Source organism: Citrus clementina, unplaced genomic scaffold (assembly GCF_000493195.1).
Source record: "Citrus clementina cultivar Clemenules unplaced genomic scaffold, Citrus_clementina_v1.0 scaffold_3, whole genome shotgun sequence".
Lineage (NCBI taxonomy): Eukaryota > Viridiplantae > Streptophyta > Magnoliopsida > Sapindales > Rutaceae > Citrus > Citrus x clementina.
The window spans coordinates 22,838,047-22,851,813 of NW_006262339.1; the positions used below are offsets into that span (position 1 = coordinate 22,838,047).

At 34.1% G+C, this 13,767-nt stretch overlaps 2 protein-coding genes and 1 pseudogene across 2 annotated transcripts; all 3 read left to right on the top strand.

The window, feature by feature from the left end:
• The first annotated feature begins 176 nt into the window (after positions 1-176).
• LOC18049250 lies at positions 177-2,729 on the top strand (annotated as a pseudogene).
• Positions 2,730-4,924: 2,195 nt separating this feature from the next.
• LOC18049251 (probable carboxylesterase 18) lies at positions 4,925-5,956 on the top strand. Its single transcript, XM_006441709.2, has one exon. It carries the CDS (start codon positions 4,925-4,927, stop codon positions 5,954-5,956), a length of 1,032 nt encoding a protein of 343 aa, XP_006441772.2.
• A 5,765-nt stretch (positions 5,957-11,721) lies between these two features.
• Positions 11,722-12,924, top strand: LOC18049252 (probable carboxylesterase 18). The gene has a single exon (XM_006441710.2). The coding sequence runs from the start codon at positions 11,793-11,795 to the stop codon at positions 12,786-12,788; it is 996 nt and encodes a 331-aa protein (XP_006441773.1). The 5' UTR covers positions 11,722-11,792; the 3' UTR covers positions 12,789-12,924.
• Positions 12,925-13,767: the final 843 nt, after the last annotated feature.

Here is a 13,767-nt window from a genome sequence, read left to right on the forward strand (position 1 = left end):
TTTTGGAAGTCAAACGAGAAATTTATTATCAATGGTCGGATATTCTTTAGAGGAGCAAAAGGTGAAACATATTGTTATCCTTGAAACATCTTTCTTTTTATGTGGTTCAATTCGCATGATAAATTTTCCTCCATCTCTCTTTGTTGCATGAATCTTGAATCTTGAATGTACAAACTATGGGAAACCTTTGCTGACCTTCATTCTCATGTGACTCCAATATCACTCGCTGCCCAGATTGCACTGTTCGAAAAGCATCATATATAAGAGATCTGCAGAAGAATCTTGAAGCCTTGCCGAGAGAGTTGCAGAAGTTAGTTGAGACAAGGAATGACGTGAGGATCAGAGTGATCGTTGCCGAACAACAAAAAATGAAACGGCTTGAGTAAGTGCAAGGATGGTTTTCAAGAGTGCAAGATGCGGAATCTGAAGTAGCTAAACTGATGCTGGAAAGAAATTGGGAACTTAAGAAACTATGTCTTGGGGGGTGTTGTTCCAAGTCCTGCAAGTCAAGCTACAAGTTCGGAAAATGGATGTACGAAACATCGCTTGTAGTTCAGAAATTAAGGGTTGAAGGAGATTTCCAGGAGGTGGCACAAAGGTTACCGGAAAATCCAGTTGATGCAAGACCAGTTGCACAGACAATAGTGGGCTTGGAATCAATTTTTGACAAATTGTGGAGATGCCTCACAGAAGAACAGGTGGGTATTACTGGCCTGTACGGTATGGGAAGCGTGGGGAAAACCACCCTGTTGCCTCTCATCAACAACAAGTTCCTTGATGAACCAAATTATTTTGACGTTGTGATTTGGGCAGTGGCGTCCAAAGTTGTGGAGATTGAAAAGATTCAAGAAAGTATTGCCAAAAAGATTGGCTTCTTTAACGAGTCGTGGGAGAGTAAAACTGTTCAAGAGAAAGCAGTGGAAATCTTTAATATCCTGAGCAAGAAAAAGTTTATTTTGTTATTGGATGATATATAGGAGCAAGTCGATTTAATTAAAGTCGGGTTGCCTATTCCAAGGCCAACAAGTGCATCTAGGGTAGTTTTCACAACCCGTGAGTTTGAAGTTTGCGGCAGCATGGATGCTCACAAATCCTTCAAGGTGGAGTGCTTGAGATATGAGGATGCCTGGAAATTATTTGAGGAGAAGGTCGGAAGAGACATTCTTGTTAGTCATCCTAATATTCCTGAGCTGGCGGAAACCGTGGCCAAAGAGTGTGGTGGTCTGCCACTTGCTCTTATTACCGTTGGTCGATCGAGCCATGGCTAGCAGGAAAACACATCAAGAATGGGAATATGCGACTGAGGTGCTAAGGAGTTAAGCCTCTAAATTCACAGGTATGGAGAAACGAGTATACTCTCGTTTACAGTTATGATTTTTTACCCAGCGACGTGGGTAGATTTTGCCTCTTGTATTGTAGTTTATTTTCGGAAGATTATAGGATAGACATAGATCAATTGGTAGATTTCTGGATATGTGAGGGATTTTTAGATGAATATGATGGAATTGCAGCACGAAATCAAGGATACTGCATCGTTGGCACACTTCTTCATGCATGTTTATTGGAAGAAGAAGAGGGCAATCGTGTTAAAATGCACGATGTGATTCGAGATATGGCTTTGTGGATTGCATCTACATTTGAGAATAAGAATGAGAAGTTTTTGGTTCTCGCAGGCGTTGGATTAACTGCAGCACCAAGTGTTGGAGTATAGAAAGAGGTTACAAGGATGTCACTGATACAAAATAAAATTGAGAAACTATTAGAATCTCCTGACTGTCCTCATCTCCAGACTTTGTTTCTTAATTTCAATAATTTAGATGAAGTCGACAGAGGTTTCTTTCAATCCATGCCTTCTCTTAGAGTTTTAAGCCTCTCATATAACCATAGACTATGGAAATTACCTCATGCAATTTCAAACTTGGTTTCATTGCAAAATCTTCATCTATCAAACACCAGATTAGAAAAATTGACAGAATCGATTAAGTGCTTGTTTGATCTTAAATGTTTGAGCTTGGATAATACAATCCGCCTGCATACGGTTCCACCACAGATTATTTCCAATTTATAGAAGCTACAAGTATTGAGAATGTTTTTATGCGGTGCCATTGAACAAGAAGAGCAGAGCATTCTGTTTGGAGGTAGTGAGCTTTTGGTAGAGGAATTGCTTGGTTTGGATCATTTACATTTGTTGGGCGTCACCATTAGAAGTTTACGTTCTATCCAAAGATTGTTGAGCTCCCCTAGATTACAGACCAGTACTCGATCTCTATTCCTTCGTGAATTCTACAATTCGAGGTCGCCCAGTGCTTTATCTGTTGCAAGTTTGAGGACTTGGTGGAGTTCGAGATTGAGTATACGGATGAAGTGAAAAAATGGGAATAACACAAGGTTTTTATAATTTGCACATTGTTGATATTCGTTCTTGTCCCGAAATGAAGCACATGACATGGCTTATTCTTGCCCCAAATCTCAAGAAGATGCGGATATATTTCTGCCCTAATATGAAAGAGATAATCAACAGTGAAAAATTAGGTGAGGTTCCAGTGGAGATGGTGCAAAACCTAAACCCTTTTGCAAGACTTGAACATCTTGAACTGGAAGAATTACGTAATTTGAAGAACATCTACTCGAGTGGGAGACGAGAGTTGGTGGAAAGAGCTGGAATGGGATAATCAAGTTAGTCAAAACTTTTCTTGCCTGTTTCAAAGCCATTTAAACTTGCTATCTAGTAGCCTTGTATTATGATAATTCGTATGCGATGTTGTCGCTTTTCATCCAATAAGAATAAATAGTTTTTTTTTAAAAAAAATTTTTTGGGTGATGGAGGGTTTCTTCTTGTTTACTTGTTTGCAATTTGTGTCCTATAATCTGTTAACACTTGCAGTAGTGTAATCTAAATATTAGTTGCAATATAAATCATATTAATCTTCAAATATTGAGTTCACTTAATTTTGATGTTTAACCAAAAGTTTTCAAATTTAATAGATCATTAAACTAAATATACGCTTGACGCCATTACTGTCAGCTAGATTTTGCAAAATTTTCAAAATTTCAAAGGACAAGCCTGCACGTGACTGATGGCGTTAGATAATCTCATAATGAGAGTCAGTTGGTGTGCTCATTCTTATTAAAAAATGGAAACGCAAATGGGAATTATTTTGAGAGTTTAGATAGGTATTAGGTCAAATTCAAGAAGTACTGTTGACATTTTCTCCATCATCAATGTCCAATTTTCTCTCTTATGCAAGCTATTAGGACAATATTTATTTATGTGTTGGCATCCCATTGGCAGCATCGCTGAGTCTCCATTATATAATAAAGGAAGCATTAATTGGCACAAATTAGTACCCAAAGGTAGTTGGCGGAATTCTTAAGAGTGTATATATCAATATATGTCTTCTTATACTTCGTGTATTTTATAGGTTTTATCACTGGATCATAGGTCTCTTTAATCAGGACAGTTTGTTACGATCAAAATTTTTCATACAGATTACAAATAATGAGGTAGCATCAATCACTAAGAGGCCGGGTGTCTCAAATTGAATAAGTTTTAAATATCTTGTAATCTTTATAACTTAGTGAATTACTTAATGTCCGAGCATGCAATTGTATGTAGGAATTTAAACTTTTAACCATTAAAATCCTTCATTTGTTTTACGTTTCATGCACTTTATTGCTTTTAATAGTTTGTTTAACTTACCTTTTAATTAGGATATGGTCTAGTCGCCTATAAAATTAGATCTCACATAAGCCTTGTAATATTAGTTATTTGCATAGAAGCGAACGGCACAAATTTTGTCCCTCTCGTAAGTATATATCTTTTTTTCCTTCCTCGTCATAGGGTTGGAAACAATGTATTCGATTTTATACTTCTTATTGCGTGTTTCAACCAAAAAAAAAAAATCTATACTTCTTGTGATTAATTTTCCGGTAAAACCATCGACCTTTTGTCTTTTCTTTATGTTGGCCACTATGTTCTGCCGTATGTCAAAAGTACATATAGTTTTACACCCAAAGAAGAAAAAATGCGTACGTAGTAAAACGAAATTTTTGTTATTATTGTTTTTTTTTATTTAACTGCGATGATAGTACTGTATCAATTTCTTAATGTATCCATGATTTACAAAGTTGAAAATTGACGTTTCATGAAACTTACCCAAAATAATTTTGAGAAGTATGAAAGAGTGTTTTGCTTGCTCACAATGTTACGTTGCAGTAAGATTACGACAATAATATACTAACTTAACTGAAACTTAAAGTGCCTATATATCTAACTAATCTCAAGTGATATATTAATTGATTTTTACTAACCTTTAACATTAGTATAGTATTATTCAAATATATTATCAGTAAAACCGATCAGCTTGTAATCAGTATTAACTCCGGATTTTAACACGTTCCAGACTTTTTAATACATGGAAAATATTTTTGGGAACTTCAATATAATTTTTTCTCCCTAAGAAAGTAACCTAATTGGTTAGCTATCTTTAATTGAATCCAGAAGCTTAATGGCTAATCATGTATTCTCTTTACAATAACCTCGGGGAAGAGTAACCTCTAACCAGCAAAAACTTATGTTTGTAATAATGCTAGCCGTCTCCGAATTGGACAATTGAACAGTAACCGCATCAAAACATGCTATCATGCATAGAGCTATCCGGCCAAATATTCCTTCTACGGCTGCTTATTCTAATATTTTGCAATTAATTATAGTAATTAAACAAAATAAAAATTAACTTGAACCTAATCGACAAAGAACGTATTGTCTAGTGAGTCACCACCACAACATTATGGAGAGGGTTTTAGTATATGTTGCTTCTTGTCAGCTGCCGAAATTCTCTTTGAACAAACTCCTATAATACCTCAAATTAATACGCATACAGCAATATCTGATAAAATTAAGTGAACTAGAAGAGAGAAAAAAATGTCTAATAATAATAATAATACTCCGTCAACATGGACAAATCTCTCGTGGACAGTGAAGCTTGCCATGTCAGTTATCTCTTGGGGTATCAAGCTCTCTCGCCGTTCAGACGGCTCCGTTAACCGCCGTCTCATGAGCTTCTTCGACTTCAAATCTCCACCTTCCTCCATCAACGGCGTCAAGACATCTGACATAATCGTTGACCCATCTCGCAACCTCTGGTTCCGCCTCTACGTCCCCATCACCACCACCACCACCACAGCAGCAACAAATGACGTCAACAGCAGCCAGCTGCCGGTCATCGTCCACTTTCACGGCGGAGGGTTCGCCTGCATCTGTGCTGACTCCGTAGGCAGCGACAACCTCTGTCGAAGACTAGCTAAAGAACTCAATGCTGTCATTGTGTCAGTGAATTACAGGAACTCGCCTGAACATAAGTACCCAAGTCAAGTTGAAGATGGATTCGATGTGCTCCGGTACATAGAATTAAACCCTAATTTCGAAGGCTTTCCGACAGATGCTGACCTGAAGAACTGTTTCGTCAGCGGGGACAGCGCAGGCGGAAACCTAGCTCATCATGTTGCGCTCAAAGGCTCCAACTATGGGTTCAGAAATTTGAGGATCGTTGGAGTTATAGCACTTCAGCCATTTTTTGGAGGAGAAGAAAGGACTGAATCCGAAATAAAGCTAGCTGGAGCTCCGTTTATTACCGTGAAAGGCACCGATTGGCTGTGGCAGGCTTTCTTGCCGGAAGGTGCAGACAGAGACCACCCGGCGGCTAATGTTTTCGGGCCTAAATCGGAGGATATTTCGGGGTTGAATTTTCCGGCGACGATAGTAATTGTTGGAGGGTATGATCCTTTACTAGACTGGCAAAAGAGGTACTATGAAGGGTTGAAGAAAGCTGGAAAAGAAGTGTACTTGATTGAGTATCCAAATGTGTTTCATTCTTTCTATGGAGTCCCGGACGTGCCTGAGTCGGCTTTGTGTATTAATGAGGTGAAAACATTCATGCAAAAGGTAGTAGGCTAGTTGATTAACTGTTAAGTGTGTTCGAGTATTAGTTATAGGAAGTGTAGGGATGGAAATGGGGCATATATGGATTCAGATTCATTATGCTCCAAATAAGATTTACAATAAAAGTTTAGATCCGTAGTTGTTCCAGATTTATCATGAATTTATATTTTTCGCTTCATATTCATATCCAAAACAAAAACTAAAGATCTATATCTACTCTAAATTTAAAAAAAAAAATTCAAATCTAAATCTGTTCTAAATCCGTTTGAATTCTAAATTTCAATAATAAGAGAACAATAATTTTTTAGACAAAAAATTAAAGACTAAAATGCATTGGTAACAATTAAATTATATAATTTGCATAAAAAATCTAATAAGTATTGTAGCTTCTACTTTTACACGAAAACAAGCAAATAAGAAAGATAATAAAATATCTATTAAAAGTAATTGTAGGAAAAAGATCATTGTAATATTCTAATGTTTCCTTTACCATCCTTATATCCACAACACACCATCATCATTCTTATATCATTAAATAACATATAAGTTAAATATGATTTATTATATTTGGTGCATTATTATTTTTATTATGACCATATTTAACTAAAAATATGACTAACATAATTATTTTATAGTTGATAGCCACCACTAATTAGTGATTATATAACATAAATAAGATTATAAGAAAATGATAAAAAAAACTCTAGTCTAGAGATTTTCCCGCCAATTAAAGAATTGATCCAAGCATTCAAATGAAGTGGAGAAACAAAAACAGACTAAAGAAAAGAAAGAGGCTAAATTGTAGAGTGAAGAATTTTTAAAAAATTAGGGTTGTCCTAATTTTATTTTACACTTAATAAATTTTTGTCTCATTATAATTTAAATATCTTTAAGTTTTAAGATTCTTAAATACATGCTAAATGGTACTAATAATCAATAATTTTTAGCCCTCATCCATCTTTCTATATATTTGCTCTATTTCCCACAAGTAGAACCAAGAGCTAAAAGTCTTAAAAGCTAGACTTTCTGCATCAAGAACAAAAATTAAAAGCTATGGTTTCATATGTTTGCTGTAGTTTTTCATTTCCTCCAACCCATATTGTTGGAAATTTGTTGACACATCACTTTTGCTGAAAATTATATAATTGTATGTATTATTATTTGTACTGAGCCCCAGGACAAATTCCTGGGGTCTGCGCGTAATAAATATTTGTTTTATATTAATTATCCCACTTTACTCAAGATATAAAGTTTTTCCAAGTTACATAAGATATATATGATATCCCTTTAAATACACAAAATGAAAAATAAAAATAAAAAATACAATGTTGACTGTTAATTTTCTTTCACTTAATTGCAACACAATTGTCATGCTACTAAACAACAATCTTCATTTGTTTCCCCATGAAAATCTCCAGTTTCTGCTCTTTAATTTGTTGCGGCTGTTTTTGTCGTCTAAATATAATTTTACTTCCACATTTTAAGCTACTTATTAATGGAGAATAAATCATTTCTCATTTTTCTCCTCTTGAAACAATCCAATAATGCAAGTGTCAGAAAGCAGCAGTTTAAGTTTCAGATAGCAACAAACTATACCAATGGGCCTTTGGTCCAGTGGAAGAGCCCTTGCACTTAGAATAATGAGTGTAAGGATTCGAGCCTCCATAAAAGTATTTATGGAGCTTATTTACAATCTTTCCTCAATTATCACATAATTGAGTGGAGCCAGTCTATTTCTCACAAAATGTGAGTAGAGTGGACAGCCCTCGAATATTTGAGAGGGTTTGAAGAATTTGGGCAGCGCTTCAGAGGAGTACATGCCACGATGAAGGTCCCAATTGTAGAATCTGTGTGTAAATATTAATTGTAATACCTACAGTCCTATATAAACAGTATTAAAAAAAAAAAAAGATAGCAACAAACTATATATGCAAGTGCAAAAATAATGCTGTGTGATATAAATTATAAAGAATTACTACCTTAGGCAGGCACAGAGAACTGCGATCTGGAATTTGGACCACCATAGTAATACAATTTCCGAGGCGCAGCTATGAAAGGGTCCGGGTTGGCCTTTGAATCTTTTTTTTTTTTTTTTTTTTTTTTGAAGAGGCCCAACCAACAGATTTTGAAAAATATCATCAAGTAACTTGTATGGTGGTCCACTGGTCCTTAACACTATTCTTTAAAATTTTAATGAAATTAATAATGTTCATATTATTTCCTAACAAATTCATGCTCAACAAATAATATTTTTTGAAAAATTATTTTATTTTAACTAGGATTAAAATAAAATAAGTTAGCCTCGCCCCTGTATACAATATTGGCCTAAAAGTATCTCCCTCCAATGACTTGCATATCTTCTTGATTCGAATTCTAACCTGAAATTTATGAAGTTTCATAAGTACCTCTATACCATTGTTATAATAAGTTTATTAAGTGCTTCAAAAACCATCTGTTGCGGACGTCTACGATTTTTTTTTTTTTTTTCAAAGAGCAGGGGGCGGAAATCCTCTTGCATGATTTCGTTGTTATACAACTTATGATGATTAGTTGCCAGATGCATTTTAATTGTTAAGGAGCCCGTGATTGTTTTTCAAATGATTTATTTATTCATTTACTAATAAAGAAATGATTAATATTTAGTAAATTTAAAAACGTGTTTGAAAATTCGTCTATAAAATAGTGTCGAGTTGGCAAAAATTGTTTTTTCAGTAAAAAATAATTCAAGTTCAAAAATGATTTTAAAGGAAAAAAAAAAAAAAAAAAGAGGACTGATACAGAGTTTTCTTAAATAATGCGGGTACTATATTATTATTGCGCAACATTAAATAGGCTAATCAAAATTAAAAGATGGCTCTTTCTCCTCCTATCCACTGACAACAATAAATATTATAATGTGGGGACCGCCAGCTGTGCAACAAATGTGGAAAACACGAAAAAGAAAAACGAGAAAGATGGCTCTTTCTCCTCCCATCCACAATTACCATTCTTGATTCTTCGCTAATTGTGGAAAACGAGAACGGCTTGTTTTTCTTGGGAAATGAAATGCTAAGCCTAAAAGCTAATAACATATGTTTTGTTATTGTTTAATTTGGAAAAAGAAAAACAGTGGACCAAAATCACTGACACCCCCTCCCCCCCCCCCCCAAATTTCTCAATGAAACAAAATTTCCTATAATAATCATAAATATAAATATTTTTGTCCACTTACGATAATCAGTCGCCGCCACATTCCTCCAGGTTTCGTGCTCGTCATCCATGTAGGCCATGGCCTGTTGAATATTGATACTCTTGAGAGTAAGTCATTACCCCTATTTAATATAAGTTTAAATATAATTAGTTAGAATACTCATTGATGCTCATCATGTGTGATATTAATTGATTTTATTATTAATTATTAATCTATTATTTTTATAATTTACTCAATAAATGATATATAAGAACTCCATAATTAAGTATCTTAGTTGAGTATCCAAAATTAGTAAGTAGAGTATTACCCTTAAAAATAGTCATTTTCTTTTTTTTTTAAATATTATTGATGTTGCGTAAGTTAGCAAGTGTAATAGTTGGCATAATTAATATAATATAGAGTAAAGTATTGTCTCACAGAGACTATAGTCTATTATCTATCAATATTATTGTAACCCTAATTTATTTGAACAATTAATTAAGAGAAGTTAGATTAAAATAAACATAAAATAAAGCAATTAAAAATAAAATGAAGATGCAAGCAGTAACATAAATTAGCAAAAGATTTCAGCACTAACACATATGACTTCACCATAACCCATTCAATTTAATTCCTCCATCTATGCGATTAACGATTTTTACCAACATTGACAATGAATTTTCCTAATTCATTCAATATTTTCTCTAAGTAATATAAAAAATACACTCACATATTCACCTACGATAAGTCATATGAATTTAAATATGCAAAGATTTTAATTTAGCTCTATGAAAATTCTTAAATAAAACTGCAGGAATTATGTTGGTATATTTTTGTCTTTCATTCAATTCATGACATCCACTATGCGAAGCAAAAACACATAAATTCCTCTGAGTCTCATTATTTATCCTCAAATCATTCTAAAATTACTTAGATATATTTTTATCTCATTATTTATCCTCAATCATGTATCGAATAATAACCAAAATAATACAAATTTATAAAATTAAATTTTCATAGTTATGTTAATAGCCCTAATAAAATAAATTAGTTCTTGAGAAAATTTGGAGAATTCATAAGAATGGTAGGTAACACTCAAACGTGACATTTAGAAAAAAGAAACAAAAACTCAACAAAATAATCTCGGCGTCCTCTTCCTCCAAATTGCTTCTGCTGCTCTTGGTTATGTTCGCGCGGCTGCTGCTTCTCTTCTTCTCGGCTTCTGTTGCATCGGCTGTTCTTAATTCTGTGTATCTCTCGAAAGCTAAAACAATTGCCTCTCGGGAAGCTAAAACAGTTGCCGCTAGGAAAGCTAAAACAATTTTATATGCATTAAATCCAGCCGCATCGACTTGACATGCAATTTCCAGTTAATTGACACGTCCTGTCACGAAATCCTAGGTGCTTTAGGATTAATTTAGTCCATCTTTAAAAGCCAAGCCCACTTCTTCTTTAATTGTTCACGTTCATACGTGATTGCCCTGTTAATAAAAATAGATAATCCCCAATGCTACTTCTTCACGTCTTCAAGTGATTGCTTCAATTGTGGCTTGGCTCCTCGACATTCTTCCACTTTAATCTCCTATTACTTTCCTTAAACTTTCAATTGATTTCTTCTTTAAACTCTTCTTACTCAAATATTTTCAAATATACGTACAGCAATAAAACACAAGAATTAAGTTAAAAATAAATAAGAATAATAATAAAAACAAAAATTAGACATAAAATTATGGCAAATGCTATGTTACATTTAATGTAACATAGGGGCTCCCTAAAATTATATAAGGCAAGCATTATATTAATATATAAAATAAGCACATAAAATGACGTAATAAAAAATGTAAAAATTAAATATGAAATAAATCAATAATCACAACAATAGAATTAAATAATACTGATAACTGCTTAATTACTTTTCGGGTATTACAGTGCGGTCCGTTAAAACATGTATCCTTACATTTAGGCCCCCTAGGAAGCAGTCCGTAAGTTTATAGCAAATGTCAAGAAAAATGCCTTGAATGTGACCGGCGCACTTTGCTATCCTGCACTCATTGTCAATGGATACAATTTTGACATTCATTTACGAATTTGAAATGGGCAATAATGCAGCCAAGGAAAAAATAACGCAGCGGAGCAAAAGTTTGGTGCACTTGAGATGTCCAGAATAAAATGTTCTAAACTTTGGGAGATCAGGTAAGAAAACTATCTTTGAAAAAAAAGAGAATTGGATAAAGTGTTCATAGATTATTGGACGCATTTTTTTAATGAAAAAACTCTAATATTTCTTCTTATAAATAAATAAATAAACTCAATTAAAGAATTATTAACAAATATTTTATAATTTAAAAGATCAGCATATCCGTAATAATAATTGGATTATATATATATATATTATTAAATTTTAACCATGCAGTTATTTAGAATTTAAAGATGTTATATTTAATCTAACTTATTCTTATTTGCAATCCAATCTATATAAACAGTGATGATATACGTACTACAATTAATACAACATCACTACAGGATAAAAAAATTTCATTATAATAAAAAGAATATTTCAGTAGACAAAATTCCTTTTTCTTCTTATAGATGTTGTACTAATTATTGTAGACATACCATTATTCCTATATAACTACCCAAAAGAGAAGTGGAGAGAAATATTTCAGTGTCAAAAGAAAAATAATGTCCACGAATTCCAAAACTTCACCAAACCTCCCATGGAAGGCATGGCTCTCCATATCGACGCTCTCCTTTGCCATGCAAATATGTTTCCGCCGCAACATGACTGTCAATCGTTTCCTCTTTAACCTCTATGATCGCAAATCCTCTCCTTCAACCAAAAATGGCGTCACGAGCTTCGATGTCTCAGTCGACGCCACCCGGGATCTCTGGTTCCGCCTCTACTCGCCCACCAACACGACTGCAACAAACTTGCCAGTCATCGTCTACTTCCACGGCGGAGGATTTGCAATCCTTGCTGCCAATTCAAAAGTATACGATGATGCTTGTAGAAGGCTAGCTGTGGAAGTCCCGGCTGTCGTCATTTCCGTTAACTATCGTCGTTCGCCGGAGCATCGGTGTCCAAGTCAATACGAAGATGGGATTGATGCACTCAAATTCATTGACAGCAGCTTCATAGACATTGAAAACTTTCCGGCTCGTGCTGATATCAAACAGTGTTTTCTTGCCGGAGATAGTGCCGGAGGCAACTTGGCCCATAACGTGGCAGTTCTTGCTGATGGGTGTAATTTTTCCAGGCTGAGACTTAATGGACTCATAGCGATACAGCCATTTTTCGGCGGTGAAGAAAGGACTGAATCAGAAATGAGGTTTCAGAGAGATCCACTGGTTGGATTGAAGCTTACAGAATGGATGTGGAAGGCGTTTTTGCCAGAAGGGTCAAATCGGGACCATCCGGCGGCTAATGTTTTCGGGCCTAACGCAGCTGATATCTCCGGCGTAAACTTGCCGCCGACGATTATTTTCATCGGAGGGTTTGATCCTTTACAAGATGGGGGAAAGAGATACTACGAGGGACTAAAGAAATTTGGGAAAGATGCTTATTTGATTGAGTATCCGAATGCGGTTCACTGTTTCTATTTATTCCCTGAGGTGCCTGAGTGTTCTTTGTTCCTTAAGGAGGTGAAGGATTTCATATGCAGTCACGCAGCTAAATAAATAAATGAAAAACAGTTTGTCTTGTTGTTTTTGAATAAATAATTTCAACGCTCCTCTTTGTATTGTTGTTCAAGCGATGAAAGGGTTTGTGTTTGCTTGTGATAAATAGTCGTATATAATTTTCATTTGTAAATAATCGTCGTGAAATTTTTTTTCGTTTTTAGCAAGAAAGATGAACTAATGCCACTGAATTTCGCCTTTTCATGATTTCATTGTGTAATTTTGCAGGAATAAATAATTTTTTTATCTTTAATTATATGATTCGCTCCATTTCAAATTGATTCAATCAACTTATATTTTCGCCCAAAATTTTGTCTTTTCCAATACCGGTGATAGAGCTAAAACGATCAGGCGAAACCAAAACGATCTTTCAATAAATTATTTTTGTTTATTAAATTTTATTAATAAAACATAAAGGTTATTAGCCGTGGCGAGCCCATGAATTTAATCCAGTACAGCCTTTGCACAAACAATTAAAAAAAGAGTGGAACTATTGACACCCCTCTAAAAACCTCTTAACACCCCCTTTTTTTATTAACCCTATTAAAATATTTAAAAATATTATAAATTTTTTTAACATCTCGTTTAATGAAAAAATACCTTTAATTAAAATTTATTAGTGTAAACTCAATCTTTAACTTTTATTTATTTTTACTAATAGTGGTATGAGATAATGACACTCATGGCTGGGTATTTATAAAATCCTACATTGAAATTTAAAATTATTATACGAAAATATGTTGTATAAAGAATTTTTTTTAAAAAAAATATTTAACTTTTTAAATGAGGTTTAATTAAAAATTATCTTATTATGTAATTTTAATAAAAATTAAAATTATAAAATAATTAAAGAGGTTTTAAAAAGTATTTGGAGGAGTGCCAATAGTCCTACACTCCCACTCTTAAAAAAAAATTAGGGGATGATAACAAAAGCAAAAGACTGGTGGTGACATGTCACCAACAGTAGCGCCGAAGTCTA